Source organism: Halyomorpha halys, unplaced genomic scaffold (genome assembly GCF_000696795.3).
Source record: "Halyomorpha halys isolate HHAL.00 unplaced genomic scaffold, Hhal_1.1 Scaffold238.1, whole genome shotgun sequence".
NCBI classification, from domain to species: domain Eukaryota; kingdom Metazoa; phylum Arthropoda; class Insecta; order Hemiptera; family Pentatomidae; genus Halyomorpha; species Halyomorpha halys.
The window spans coordinates 43,041-58,306 of record NW_027107468.1 but is presented as its reverse complement, the minus strand read 5'-3'; the positions used below and the strand labels follow the sequence as shown (position 1 = coordinate 58,306).

The 15,266-nt window shown below is 29.3% G+C and overlaps 1 protein-coding gene across 4 annotated transcripts in view; it reads left to right on the top strand.

Annotated features, from left to right (window-relative positions):
• Positions 1-15,266, top strand: part of Wdr62 (WD repeat domain 62) — a 148,136-nt gene that overhangs the window by 125,060 nt on the left and 7,810 nt on the right. For 3 of the 4 annotated variants that reach the window (XM_067045773.1, XM_067045772.1, XM_067045774.1), the window contains exons 11-25: positions 293-446; positions 529-663; positions 1,586-1,786; positions 1,967-2,223; positions 2,382-2,486; positions 3,625-3,797; positions 4,204-4,307; positions 5,845-5,946; positions 6,037-6,143; positions 6,802-6,981; positions 7,116-7,216; positions 7,294-7,457; positions 7,536-7,668; positions 10,879-10,965; positions 14,648-14,748. In XM_067045773.1, coding sequence (XP_066901874.1) covers positions 293-446; positions 529-663; positions 1,586-1,786; positions 1,967-2,223; positions 2,382-2,486; positions 3,625-3,797; positions 4,204-4,307; positions 5,845-5,946; positions 6,037-6,143; positions 6,802-6,981; positions 7,116-7,216; positions 7,294-7,457; positions 7,536-7,668; positions 10,879-10,965; positions 14,648-14,748 — 2,104 coding nt within the window. The remainder of the gene's footprint in view (positions 1-292; positions 447-528; positions 664-1,585; positions 1,787-1,966; positions 2,224-2,381; positions 2,487-3,624; positions 3,798-4,203; positions 4,308-5,844; positions 5,947-6,036; positions 6,144-6,801; positions 6,982-7,115; positions 7,217-7,293; positions 7,458-7,535; positions 7,669-10,878; positions 10,966-14,647; positions 14,749-15,266) is intronic. The other variant, XM_067045776.1, reaches the window with a different exon arrangement.

The window sequence follows — 15,266 nt, the reverse complement described above, 5'->3', positions numbered from 1 at the left end:
GAACATGACAAGAATGTATACTTCAGTGAAATTCAAATTTTTATCCAAATGATGATTGTATTAACACGAGAAATTAATTTGAAAATGGACAAAGCAGTAAGACCGAAACATCATTTATTTAATCAATGAAGGATGGTTGAAGTCGTGTGATTTTTTTGATTTTCCCATAAATGATTATTTATAAGAAGTTATATCTTTTAGAATATTGTATTATTTTGAAAAAACAATTTTTGTTTTTAAAATACTAAGTTTCTCTTCAGTAATATTATTTTTGTTTTTTAATTGTTGCCAGAGTACATGATACAAGAACTCTAGAAGAACTCTGTTTAATTGAAGCCCATGATGCAGAAGTCCTTTGCTTAGAATATTCTCGTCCTGAGTGTGGTGTTAAGCTCTTGGCTTCTGCTTCTAGGGATCGCCTGGTACATGTGTTTGATGTTTCGCAAGTGAGTAAATGTTTGTATCTTTTTGTCTTTAATTTTTGTATCATTTATTATCTGTATATCAAAAAATTTTTGTATCATGTAGGGTTACAATTTTCTCCAAACCCTCGATGATCATTCCTCATCCATCACTGCTGTGAGGTTTTTGAGCAATCATCAGAATCTGCAAATGGTGTCATGTGGAGCTGACAAGTCAATCATTTTTCGACAACTTCAAACTGTAAGTTCATGTTTTAACATTATTAATTATAAGATTATTGGATATCAATATGAATAAATACAGATAGTAATTTTATATCAAGCATCCTAAAGATGGAGAAACATCGGGGCATTTTATATATGTTCCTATAAAAATTATCAGATATAAGTAAGATTTATTTTGACTATTATCATAATTATTAAATATATAAATCTTTCAATAATTAATAAAAAATACTGTAATATTTTAATTTTAAAAAAGTTTTTCTTAATAATGGTTTCAAAACTGTATAGTAATTAGTTACTAATAATTTTATTTTAAAAATGATCAATATAACATACAAATGGTTTTACGGGCATAATATTCAAGAGCTCTATTACTAGTGTCTTGGGGAAATTCATTAAAAAATTTTAGATCCTACAAAAACAAAGTGATTCTGTTTTGAACTTAATTAATACCAAAAAAGGTTTAACTTGGAATGGTAAAATCCCCAATACTTGGGTATGCTTATGATTTGGTATTGTTAAGAGATGACGTGTAAACTATTAAAATAAATACAGCAACTTTAATGGGGGCTGGATAAAACAAATCACACACTTTTTAACAAGGCATGTTTATGAATTAAAATTTTAGAGAAATTTTAATGTCTAAGATAACGGTTCCCAATTGGGATTCTGCGGAACGGCAGTTCCATGAACCTCTTCCAGAGGTTCCGTGAAATAATTCTGTCATTTACCTACTTCCACCAAAAGGGTTCCGCCACCAAAGAAAGATAGATTCTGTTGACCTGGTAGAAATTAGGAGGAGTAATCACATTTATTTCTCAGTTGCAAAAGTTTTACGGTTATTGAGTTCATGTCTGTTACTAAAATTAACATCATCATGCAGTTTTATTTCTGTTTCTTATTTAGCTTATTTAACACAGGTTCTGAATTTTCTATAGGGTGCAGATGGCCAGGTTCAGTTTGCTAGAATGTACAATGCAGCTGGTAAAACTACTCTATATGACATGGAAGTTGATGTATCCCATAAACATGTACTGACTGCTTGCCAGGATAGAAATATTAGGGTATATAATGTGTCTTCAGGGAAGCATAGTAAAACATTTAAAGGTTCCATTGGTGAAGATGGTTCTTTAATTAAGGTACAGTAATTTTAAAAGCTAGTTTATTACTAATTTAAATTGTTTAATTTTTTATAAATCAAGATTTGTTTATGTTTAAACAATTGTTTTCTGATATAAAATGATTGTATAACACATTAACATAATAAATATGTTTATTTTCAAGTTTTTATTCTTCTTAAAATGTTAGTTTCGTTTCAGGTGACATTAGATGCAAGTGGTATATTTGTTGCGACTTCATGCACCGATAAAACACTTTGTATATACGACTATTACTCGGGAGAGTGTATGGCTACTATGTCTGGGCATTCGGAACTGGTGACTGGTCTAAGGTTTAGCCCTGATTGCACTCGGTTGGTATCTGCTTCTGGTGATGGTTGTGTACTTGTTTGGACAGTTCCACATGATATGGTTGTGACAATGCAAGCAAGGTTATCACAGCAACAAGCCAGGGCTAAGTATGTTATATTTTAGTTCTCTTAGCAAGATATTAATTAAATTATTAAAAATTATTGGTTCTTTTTCATTACGAGTATACAAAATTGTTCTCTCCATTTTTTCTATTTAACTTAATTTTTAAATAATAGATACAATATACATGTCTAAATTATTTCAGGAAACCAACCACTAAAATATTAAATGGCCTCCATATTGATAATGATGATTTCGTACCTGGTAATTTGGATGCTATTGATGCTAATGCTAACCAAGCTGACTACAGGTAATTGTGATATTCAAATTTTACTTTTAATGACACCTCTTCCTCAACTCAAAATATAATATTCAGTATTGTGCAAACTTAGTTTTGCTAGTTTAAGAAAAAGTAACTCCAGAAAGTCATAATTTTATTACTTTTCTATGAAAAATATTTTAAACAAATTTTTTAAAACTTTGATCTGATATAAGTTGTTTATGTATCAGTTTTAAATATTTTTTAGCTATTTTTTATCAGGAATCTCAGAGCTAAATTGTAATAACTGTTATTTAGATATTTAGCATAAGCCTTATGTTATGTTGAGTAGGTTACTTCAAAATTAACTATTTTGCTTGATATTTATCATTTACAGATAATATTTTACCATTAGATATTACTTAGGTGTATGTAGAATAGCTTAATTCAAGTAGTTTTATTTTTTGATTAAAATTATTCTTCTATCTGATAGCTCAACAGAAACTATGATCAATATATTAAGAAAGAGATGATGTTGGTTACATTCAGAAATAACTTACAAAATAGTGATTACTATTTACTCGATGCTATATTGAAGTTGTAGGCTGTGTTGTTCAATCCTATTTGTGCCTACAGCTCCTGCTCAGGCTACATATATTCTGACTCTACAATGAGTGTAGAAACATTAGTATTTACTAAGTAGTAACTATTTTATAATTTATTTCTCATCACCACCCATATCATCTCCTTAATATTCCATAAATAATAATATTTTCAGTATTATTGAAAAAAAAAAATGCAGAACTTTGAATTTATGGTTTTCAGTTACAATTTTAAATTGAAAACTAAAACAGTTTATCTTTTTAAGTTGAAATTAAGTTGAAGAACTTCTAATTCTTAACCAATTTCAATTAATAAACTATGCGAATTATCTTTCTTATAATTTTTTTTATTCCAAAAAGTATTTTAAATGAAGTTGACACATCAACGGTTTGGGTTTGTTTATACTTTTATTTTTCCTTTATACAAATTTGTCATTGTTTCTATAAAACTCAACGTGTTATTATCATCAATAAGCATTTCTTCATAAAATAAAAACCTAAAATTTAAAAGCAATTATTGAGAGTTGTTCACTTATCCACTTTCAATGTTAAATTATACAAATCTTAATAAGAAAGTTTTGTTTTAGGTACAGTTTTGGACAACTCCCTGTTTGGGCAAAGAAAGAACTCGATGTTACTGAAGCTGGTTCTGGTTTGGGTAGAACACCAGCAGGCCCTAGAGGTCGCTGGGCTCAACGTGTTGGGCAGTCAGGATTAACTATCAAGTCTGTTCTTGATGACCCAGTTATTCTACCTAAGGGTGAGAAAGATAATTATTGCTATTTGTAATGTTGGTAATATTGCTGAGAACATTTCTGATTTCAATGGGAAATATTTTTAAATGTGATACTTGTTCAAAAAATATTAAGTACATGTCCGAGAGTTCTTGCCAATGTGCCCTAAAGAGCTGAGAAAAACAAAAAAATTCTCTGATATCTAAAATTAAGTCTCATATGAGTTATAGTAAATTAATGAGTGAGAATTTTTTTAATATTTTGAATGAATGTGAGTAAGTAATAAATAAAAATAAAAAATGAATATTTTATTTATTGGGATCTTGTATTAGGGCTAAAGGCTTGCTTATTATTTAAGATTATATGGCTAGTTTTTAATAAATACATATTTGTTAGATTTTATATTTAGTCAATTTTCTTACTATTTTTCAGATAAGCGATTAGATTCTGATGGAAGTAAAGAAGATAGCTCGGTTGACAGCGGTGCAGAGATGGGAAAATCCATTTTGAAGAGAGAATCTCTTTTCTTTTCTAAAGTAAGTATTAATGAGTTATCCCTAAAGAATCGATTCATTTATTTTGTAATATTTGGAAACTAAAAGGATATAAGATTTGTATTGAAACCTATTTATTTTGATAGAAAATAGTATAGCCTACCCAAAACGATTATGTGGAAGGTGGGGGCTTTGGAGTAGAAAAATTCATTTTGATTTATATTTTCTTCTTAAAGAAAAAACATTTTTTTTTTTTATGTCAATTTTGATTATTAGCGAATGACATTGCTTCAAGAAGTACATTTTTCCATACAAACGTTAAATTTATCCCAGTCACTAAAATAACAGATTATTTTGATATTAAAAAGAGCGAGGAGGTCTCAAATTCTTAAATGGCTTCTCTGATTTGGTCTAAACTTGGAAGAAAGATAGATATATTCTATACTTTATTAATGTAAAATTGGTCTAGTATTCATTACATCATATTCTGTCTTCTAGTTTTTCTCTCTCTTGTGAAAAAATAATTCTCTGGATGCACTTATATTTCAACTACTGCTGGTACTGTACAGTTTGTTTTTAGATGACAAAGCATAGGTAATATACAGACCCATGTAGAAATATACAGATAAAAAGGGATAATTTGCAGAAAAATAAACATTAAAAAAGTAAATAATGGAATAAGAAAGAAAAAAAAAAGAAGATATAAATAGTGATGCCGCTAAACTGACCCAAATATCTGGTAAACATTTTTTCAGTGGAAAACATTGCTTACTTAAAGCTTAATTTTCAAAATGAATCACAAACTTTGATCGCTTCCAACACTTTTAGTGTTAATTAATTTTTGAAAAATGTAAATAGGTAATGAAATAGAAATAGTTAGTAATAACTATGCAATCATGGTAAAATGTTAGATAAAGTGCTAGATATAAATTTATAGTTTAAAACCAATCTTGGAAGCTAATAGTTTTAGTATTCCATTAAGTTCTTAAAAGGATAAAAAAAAAAATCCTCAATGTATGTGTAAAGAGTAGAAGCTATCATGGTACCTGACTTGGGAGAGGTAGAGGTATATGGTGAACAATAACAGGCTAATCAGGTCTTACGTCTTTAGCGAACATCCTTAGAGGTTCAATAAATGAGAACGTCACAGCTTTGTTTAAAAATGTGCATAACTAAGTATATAATGTTACCTATGTACAAATATAACTATAACTATGATTATGTAAAAGTATTAAAGATTTTTTAGCTATTTGTGTCATGTATTTACAAAATGTATTAAATTATGTCCTATTGCATATAGAAAGTTTTATGTCACTATTAAAACTTTTTGTGTGGAGTATTTATCAAAAAATAGTATAAAATGATACCAATAGTAATTTGGATGAAATTTCTGAATATGATCAACCATTCTATTTCCTCTGAAAACTTCTTTTATCCTGTTATCAGTATAACCTAATTTGGATATTACTCTATTTATACAGAAAACTTTCCTCATTAATATTATTAAGTTGTTGAAAACAAATTTAATAACTTCTGCTTTAATTTAATTGGTATCTACTTATGAACCATTTTTTCACAGATGATGAACAGTAAAGTAACCATGACAAGAGGGAGCGAAATCACTGAAATAAACCAGAGACCACATACTGATGATAGCTCCCTTGGTAGTTTTAAGTATGAGGTATTTCAGAAATATTTATTTTATGAAAATGTTATGGGCAATATCCTTTCATGGTCAAATGTTATTGTTTTAAATATTTTTTGTTTTTAGGATATTGAAAGTACTGAACATGATGGAGATGTTGAGGATTGTTCAGAAGGTGAATCAAGTGATACGAGAAGACCTCTTTATATTCCACCACATGACGAACCTATTAGGTACATATTTAATGACTAAAAAAGTAATTTTTGTTTTAAATAGTTCACTGTTATAATCTCTACTCCTCTTCTGCTCATAAAATGTGAGATATTTTTTAATTTACTAGGATTATGAATACTTAATGACATTGAAAGTTGTTGCCATATTTTATGGCAGACACTCGAAATAAATTTCAACCTTGCCATTCTGGCTAGAATAGGTTAATAACCTATAGGAGAATCTATGGTTCCTGCCCTAGATTGCATACGACGTGAATCTAAACACAAAATATATTTAATATTTAGTAAATTAGAAAACTAAGATAACAGCTTTCACATCCAAATTTAAATAGAATTGATAGTCATATTAAGAAATTAATAATAATCTTTCAAAAATAATTAATCTCAAACAACCCTTACAGGGTATGAAAATTGATTAAGGGATATAAAAATAATTGAAATAATACTTTAAGATAGTTTGCATTGTATACTTGGTACTGTTAAAAATCTCAGACAATATGCTGTAAATATATATGGTTCCAAACTTCATGCTTTTTTGTATATCTAGAATTCAACACACCATGTTTTTTATTGTATCTAGAAATGGTTCCATATTATTCCCTCAAAAAAACTTAATTCAAAATTAAATTCATTTTCTGATAACTGATTACTTTTCCAGGGAGTTTCCCATTACCAATATGGACGCTGTCGAACTACGGAAATCAATGAAAAAATCAAAAAGACCCGACCTTTTGATGGTAACAAGTGAAATATCAAGTGCAAGTAGATCTGTGTCTGGGAGCCAGAGTGATGATGATGAGCAAACTCCAACATCTGATCATCTTCATCATTCCGTTAGGTAAGGCTAGTTATTTATCTCTCTTGCATCAAATATAATTGTTATATATTGCCAAAGTATTACATCACATACATGATTATATAGCAACATAGTTCAATATTTTAAAAATTAAAATCTTTTAATTCTGATTCCAGCTCTGACACATTGGATGTGATAGGCCATAGGGAGAAGTACCTTAAAAATACATTTGAATCCTTAAGTGGAGCAGAAGAATCATTGGCTCCAGTAAGAAAAGGTATTCAAATTATTTAATAATGCTTTCATTTCATAATCATTTTAAAATATATTTAATTGATTAATATTTAATGGTAGGAAAGAGAAGTTTATCATCTCAACATCATGTTAGTTTGAACACAGGAGTTAGGAATAGTAATGTGATACAAGCTGCAAAAGTGGCTAAAAATGATTCAGAAGCTTTAAGTAAAAGGGAAGAACTTCAAAGGAGAATACAGGAGACTAGGAGGCAACTGCAAAGCGTAAGTTTTCCTATCAAAAAAAATATTTACATTTTGAATTTTTAATTTGACAGAGATAAATTTTATTTACTTTTTTAGGTCGGGTATCGTTCTAACTTGAAAATGAGTCAAAGTATACAAGATTTAAGCTTGCAAGGGGTTTATAATAGTAGTGGCGGTGGAGGAGGTGACCATCCAAAACCTACTCCACGCCACCGTGCAGTTCAGCAAGGTAAAAAGATTGACTCCAGCACATTTACTAGGAGGCCTAAACCTACTAACTCGACTAACAATAGATCTGATCGCCCCATCAGCCTTAACCTATCCCAGCTATCAGTAAACCCGCACAGGTCCGGGTCCAAATCGATGGAAACTTCTTTAACTGGCTCTCCTATTTATGATAAACTTTCCCCTACTAACTTTACTGATACAGAAATCAATATGCAATTTGCAGCTCATGAAGCTAATAGGTATAAGCGTTATTCTTGTAGCTTTTATGTAAATATAAATGAAAAATGTACTGATAATGGTCGTGAGTCGAAATCATGTGATGATTTGAATGAAATTTTTAAAAGTGATATTTTCTTACCTCCAACTGACAAAAATTCAGATAAATCTGATATAAGTGAGTATAGTTCAGATTCTTTAGAAGAGTGTTCCGGCTTTGGTACGAAGCCTAGACGTTGTATTAGTGAATATCAAATTTTAGAAAGATCGGCTAGTGCCTTTGGTTTTAAAGATTCATCTAGGGAAAAAACAAAATTCCATAGTGAAGAGAATATTTTAGCTGATGATTCCAACGAAAATTGGGATCGTCATTCAAGTGCTAGTTTCTTTTTATCTAAAAACAATTGTCGTAGCACAGAAAGTATTCTAACGGATGAGAGTGAGTATCAATATTTGTTTGAAAATAAGGAAGTGTTCCGCAGCACAGAAAGTATATTGACTGATGCTGGAGACTTAAAAGAACTTCCTGATGATGCTTTAGATGAAATACCCATGAAGCAAACTGTTTCTAGGACTCGTAGCCTTCAAGAAGCAGGTATGAAAGAACTGGTCGGAATTAGTGCTTCCAAAAGTCGCCCTGAAACTCCTTATGCTTTATTTGATTATGATAATAAAAAAAATGAATCTTTTTTTATTCCTATGGGTGAAGGCCCTGTTAAACCAAATCCTCCAAATGCCCTGATGAAGAAGTTCCAAAATAGAGAGGCAAAGAAAATTAACTCGAATAATGAAAGTCATCCAGTCGTTGCACATAAGCCACCTAAACCTAAAGTCAATATGACAATTTCGAGGGTAAAAACTACACAAAAAAGAATCAATAAGCTGTTATCTGAAAAAAACAAAGAAACAAAATCATTCGAAGTTGTTTTTCGGAAAGATTTATGGGAAGCTCCAGTGAAAGATCCTGGTCTTAATGCTATACCAGATCTCCCACAATATAATGGTGGACGTGTGAAACTATTATCCCAAAACTTCGAACGCATTTCAGCTAGAGAAGAGGTTTCTTGTGACTCGGGATCTTCTACTCCGGGTACATCTTCTTCTTGTGCTAATTCACCAAAGAGGAAATGGAAACCTTCAATAGGAAATCAGCTTGCTCGTAGAATAGCAAATGGTCAACTTCTTCCAGACAAATGTTCCGCAGGTAGTTACTGCCTACTCTGCACATGATTGTATCTAAGGAATTCCATCGAAAAATATTTTTGGGGAGGGGGAGAAAAAGTGTTTTGTATATTTGCATTAATTTTAATTGTATTCAAATGGTAATTTAGTATTTTCATTAATATTAAAATGATTTTTAAAATATGGAAACCTTAGACCACAATCACTTTCACATCATCACGGTTTTATTAAACTAAATTTTGTAGTAGTTTTTTTTTTTTTACAGTTGAGCATGTAAATTTTTGCCCATGCACTCTTAGCGTTTTCTTTAATTTTTTATTATTATTACTAGTTTTGAAATCGTTAAATTACTGTTTGAGCATTCATTACCTTTTAAATATTGTCTGAATTTTATTTATTTTAGTAAACAGGTCTTTAATAGATCTTTAATAGATTATTAGAAAAAAGATTATTTTTTGAATATAGATTAGTTTTATTTATATATTCTATGTTGTAATTAGTTCCTGCTAGATTGCTAATTGACAGGCTGTGACAAAAGCTATAAAAATAACCATCTAATTAACTTACAATAATCTGTACTAATAACTAATTTTCCTTTGATGATTCCAATTAAAGAATCTCATCGCTTTACCAATCTCTTAATGACATACATATCAATTGGGTACCAAAAATCTTTAATTCTTTAACCATACTAACCTTTATTTTTTATTAAATCTGGACTTAATTGACAAATTATAGTCCTTTTTTATGTAAGATATGCTTATTTCAAATGACAATGAAAATTATGCTCTTAATCTTATAGTTTGATCTGTCTTTTTTATTTATTTATTTTATTTTATTTTTTATCATGCATTTTGTTGTTAAGATACCTTGTAAATACACATCTAAAAGTTAGTAGTGATAAGTAAACACTTTATGATTATTATTTTTTCTGTTGCAAACTAAGAAAGGCCATAATATCACTGACTGGATTTTTACACAGAAAAAAACTTTGACCTAATAGATCAAAAAATGTTAAAATAGGTGTTGAAATTGCCCAAATATGCATTTTTTATTTTTTTATTTTATTTATTTATTTATGTAATCTTAATATATTTATTACAAGAAAAACTAAATAAAATTTAAAATAATCCTTGTCTTAAATTGTTATAAATGATGAAGTGAGGAATAACCTATTGTTGATATCATTCATGAATCCTCTCTTTCAATTCTAAAGCTTTGGATAATGTTATAATGTAAATAAAAGTGTTATTTCTTTTTATACATTACTTGTCTGTTTTATCTCATTACTCGAGGTATAATTAAATTGTCAGAACATGGCTTTCAACATTTAGGCCTTTTATTTGAACTACTGAATTAACTAAATTAATGGAAAAATTAAAAAACATAAATCTTCTAATTCATTTGGGAGTTTCAAAATATTAATAGGCATGTTCTCCCTTCTATTTTTATAGTCTTGCAATATTACAACTACGAATTTCAACTTATTTAGATGAAAGTTAGGATTACGATTTTCTACAGTATTCTCCTATATTTTTACTTCAAAGTTATTTTTTATTTGTTTGTGTTCTTTTTTTTTTTTATTATTATTAAATGAATCAATTGCCATCAACATATTAATTAAATAAAAAATTAATATTAGAGTTAAATTTGTTTATGATTTAAGAATGTGCATTTTTGTTGTGTGTTTTTAGATAGCCTTTTTATTGAATATAATCATTATATTTTGGTTAGCATGAGTCATTTTATTTGTTTTACTTTGTAGAGAATGTTTGAGCTTGTTTGCTTGATATTGCATGTTGTGTTTGCTTAGTTCAAGAAGAATCAGGAGGGATTAGAAGAGCTTGTTCATTGAGTGATCTAGCGAATCCATCCCCGCGTTCAAGAAGTACATTTTCAGGTATGCGAAAATTACATGTTTTAATGAAGTAAGATTAGTTTACACTGCTGTATATCATATGATGTAAACAATTAGATAACTATTGCAATTAGATTTTTTGTTATATAAGCTTATATTATATGAAATGCCACTTTGAGTATTACAATTTACAAGTTATATTATGAATCCCTTAAAGCATTCATTATTCAGAGACTCTAATTTGAAGCCAGTTTGTCTCTGATGCCAAAATAAACCAAAACCATAATACAACTTGTATTGGAAAGGTGAAAACGGTTTTGAAACATTTCATGCCAAATCATCCTGTCAAAATGCAATTTGAAAGCCAAGGTTCGCAAATTTTAATGAACATTTTTTTTTTATGTTAAGTTGATGTTTCCCAACATATGGTTCCTAGGAGGTGATTGCTGAGAAATCTGCAATATTCTTATTTTTATTAAGATAGGCATCATCAGGAAATTATTTTTGGAAATATCATAATAAATTAAATAAAAAGATTTGTCTTGCAATAAAAATTACATTACACAGACACTGGAGAATAAAGTAAGATGTATTACTAATAAAGCAAACCAGTAATTTAGTGAAATATGTTTTAGGAATTAATTTTTACTTAATAGTACTAAGAATTAATTTTTAGGTTATAGTACTGGGAAATATCAGTTCAGCAGGACAGCAAATGGTCAGACTATAATAGAGTGACCCAGACCTGGGTGAAGTTTGGCATTTTTTTTTTTCTATTTTACTAATTATGTAATATTCACAAATTTGTATGAAATCAATGACAGTGAACAATTTTTAACTGGCAATTTGATAAGGAATTGCTTTTATTTTTTACCTGCCTGTATTCAAGTGGCAACCACCAGTTCTGCATACCAGAATAAATGGAAATGCAAATGTCACTTAAGATTGGTTTAGATTAAGTTCCATGATGCCATTGACTATACTTTGAACTGAACCCCTACACCTTTGTTCTTTATGTTTTTTTTTATATTCACAACCCTCAACTGATCATTACATACCTTTTAGGTTTCAATTAAAGTGGTTCAGTTGTATAGGGGAACAAGGATTCCTTAGAAATTGGGTAAAGGGCAATAATAGAAAAAAAAAATGTGAATGCCTTTTCTGGACTCCTTGATGATCCAAAAACTAGATGAAAATTGGAAAGAAAATTTTTTACTACTTAGCATGTTTCCTTTCCTTTGGGTCTTGAGGAAATAAAATAGAAAAAGTAGATTATAAAAAAACCTTCTTTGACATGTATTAGTTTCTGTTCAAGAACACACCATTAGATATTACTAAAATTGTTACTATAGGTTTCTTAAAAGGTTCTATTAGTAATTTTTAATTTACTAATGTAGCATTTAATCATAACATTGCATGATTTTTGTTTTTCTATTTGAATTTCCTAAAAAAAAAATTACTTTTTAATTGAATATAATATAATCTTGTGTATTTATCAAACTCGTAGAATTTACACGTGTGTTTGTACATGTTATGCTTGCTGCTGTGTACCTTGTTTCAGTAGTTAGACTAGCTTTCTTATTTCTATTCAGGTTTTATGTTAACAAAAATTCTTATTTAAATACAAATAAAATTTGTGTTTTCTTTAATATATTTTTCTACTTGTTTAGTATAATTCTTTTCAAGAAAACCTCTATGGGTCATTATCTGAAAATGTGTAAATTAAACACCTGGTCCATTTTCAACCTCTAATGTAAGCGCCAGTCTTTGGCAGCAAATAAGAACTGTTCCACTCCTTTGGTTATACTACGGAGGCTATATGTTACCACCAAAATAGATTTATAAGTAATTAATAAAGAATTAAAAAAAATTGTTTTTTCACTCCCTCACCATGTCCCCCATAGGTAAACTACTTCAAAATTTCGTTTTCGATGTACAATTGATTGTTTCAATTCACTACCTGATTTTGTCAGTTTTTAAACCAGGATTCCATTAAAAAAATATGCCTCATTATTTATTCTATTGTAAAAAAGAAATCAAATAAAAACTGTGTGTCCTGACGGTTTTCCTCAACTCCTTCATTTTAACATTTTTTAAAACCATAATAAAAGATGCTCCTGCGCAGCGTACTAGTGAAGGTATTATGCCATTAAGTAGGTTTGAATTTTTGCAGCTCGAAATTATGTCTTTTTATTATTGAGATTTGAAAGAATGAAATAAGTGCATCTTCAGGTAATGACACAGACAATTCTTATATGTATGATAGATTAAAATTTCTCATTTTTAGTGATTCCCTAGTCCAAATATTCTAAAGATTTTTTCTTCTTAATATATTAGCCACTTGAAAATAATCTTGTTTGTTTTTATCATCGCAAAATATATTACATGGAGTAGTGGTAGCCTGCCAGCAGTTTCTTAGCCTACAACTTTCGGGACAATTCTGCGATTTCCTTGTTACCAATGTTTGTTGTTCAAACACTGGATTTTAAGGACAGTGACAAGTTGGTCCAAGTTTATAGCCATAAACTTTTCATGGTCAACAGGTATGCAGGGATTTATATTTCATTCTCCTAATTAGAATGTCTGAGGACCAAACTTCTTGGCAGCTATTTAACATCTTAAAACAACCTCAAATAATTAAGTTACTTAGAGTAGAGTGTATTCTTACACCCTTCACTATTTTAAAAGTAAAAATATTCTTTACATGCTAAAAGGAAAAAGAGATGGATTGATTTAGTTATGAGGAAAATCTGAAACTTCTTTACCTATTTATAATATGTGAAACTTAAATTAACTGAAATATTATTATACATAATAAAATTTAAAAGTTGAACAATAAATTATCGGATATCTTCTTTCCTACTGTCCTGAAGTTATCTAATCTTGCCTCCTTCAATTTTCTTTAACTTGGTAACTGCCTACTAGCTACTGCTTTCCAGTTTGCTGCATGCAGCTTTTATGCATCTTAGTTGTTTCTGCTCATCGATCCCATTTCAGGTTTTTGGCCTGCCAGGTGGTCTCTTGCCAACAATTACGCCATTTAGTGTTATGTAGAGATGTCATTGCAGATTGCTTCAAGCCACATTCCTCATCCATCTTAAACTTCTTGCCTTCATATCATAAGATACAGACCAATAGACCAGTCTCTGTTAGCATCTCTCTTTTGCACCAGATTGCTTGGAGGATTTTCCTTTCAAATCACTCAATTTTACTTTATTGGGTACCTGTTAGGGCTCAGGTATTGCAGTCGTATATCAGAACTGGCTTTATTGATTTAATTTCCAGGATTTCAGTATTCTTGACAGAGAGAAGGCTCTTGTCTATCTCAATCCATTGATCATTTATTGGAGTTAATTTGGAGTCAGGGTATTGGAAACAGTCTCCTTTGGAAATGATGTACCATCCACCCAGAATCTGTCGGGGTGCATTTTTCAGCTTATACATGTATAATATCAATATCAGTGGACAGCTAATTGATCATGTTTAACATTTTTACTTTCTTTTGTTTTAACTTCTTTAATCATTGTTTTAAGTATATATTTTCTGCACTAAAAAGATTTATTTATAATGTTAATTGAATAACCTTTTGCTTTCTCTCTTTGACATTTGATGATCATGATAGTTTAAAAATAATATTCTTATTTATTGTAACTAGAAGTAACTTAATATTTTCCAACTTATTATTCCTTTTTTGAATTAAAATATCTACTTTTCAAAATTTCAGGTACATCGAAACCATCAACGACAAAAACTCACTCTAATTCAAGACATAGTGGGCCTAAGAGCAATATGATGAGAAGTAGTTCAGTTGGAGTATTAAACCAGGTAATTTTTTTTCATGTGAAAATATTTGGAATAATAATAGGATTAATATCTAAGATGTCTTTTAGTCTGTTCATTAAATAAAATTTCAAATATTTCCTCACCGCATGACTTCTTTTTGTATAATTTTTTTTTTATTGCATAAATATATAATGTACAATATTTACCAAATTGCTTTGGTATTCCTCCTTACACAAAACAATGTTCTTGATACTAACTACCTATTTCATAATTACGCCGTTTTACATTTTAGTAAAACAAACCAAAGGGGAAAAAAACCAATATGTTATTGAATTAAAATAAAATACATAACATTAAATAGAATAAAACACATAATACTCATTGAGTAACACAAAATACATATCATTGATTTATATTTACATTAATATATGTTTAGTTCTTTTGTATTTATGTCTACGGATTTTAGTTTTAGTGTAATTTCCTATTTCTGTGATTAGAGGGTTTAATGAGTTGTGGCAAGACTGGAAGAAATTATGTATCAGTTAATACTGTATGGTGTC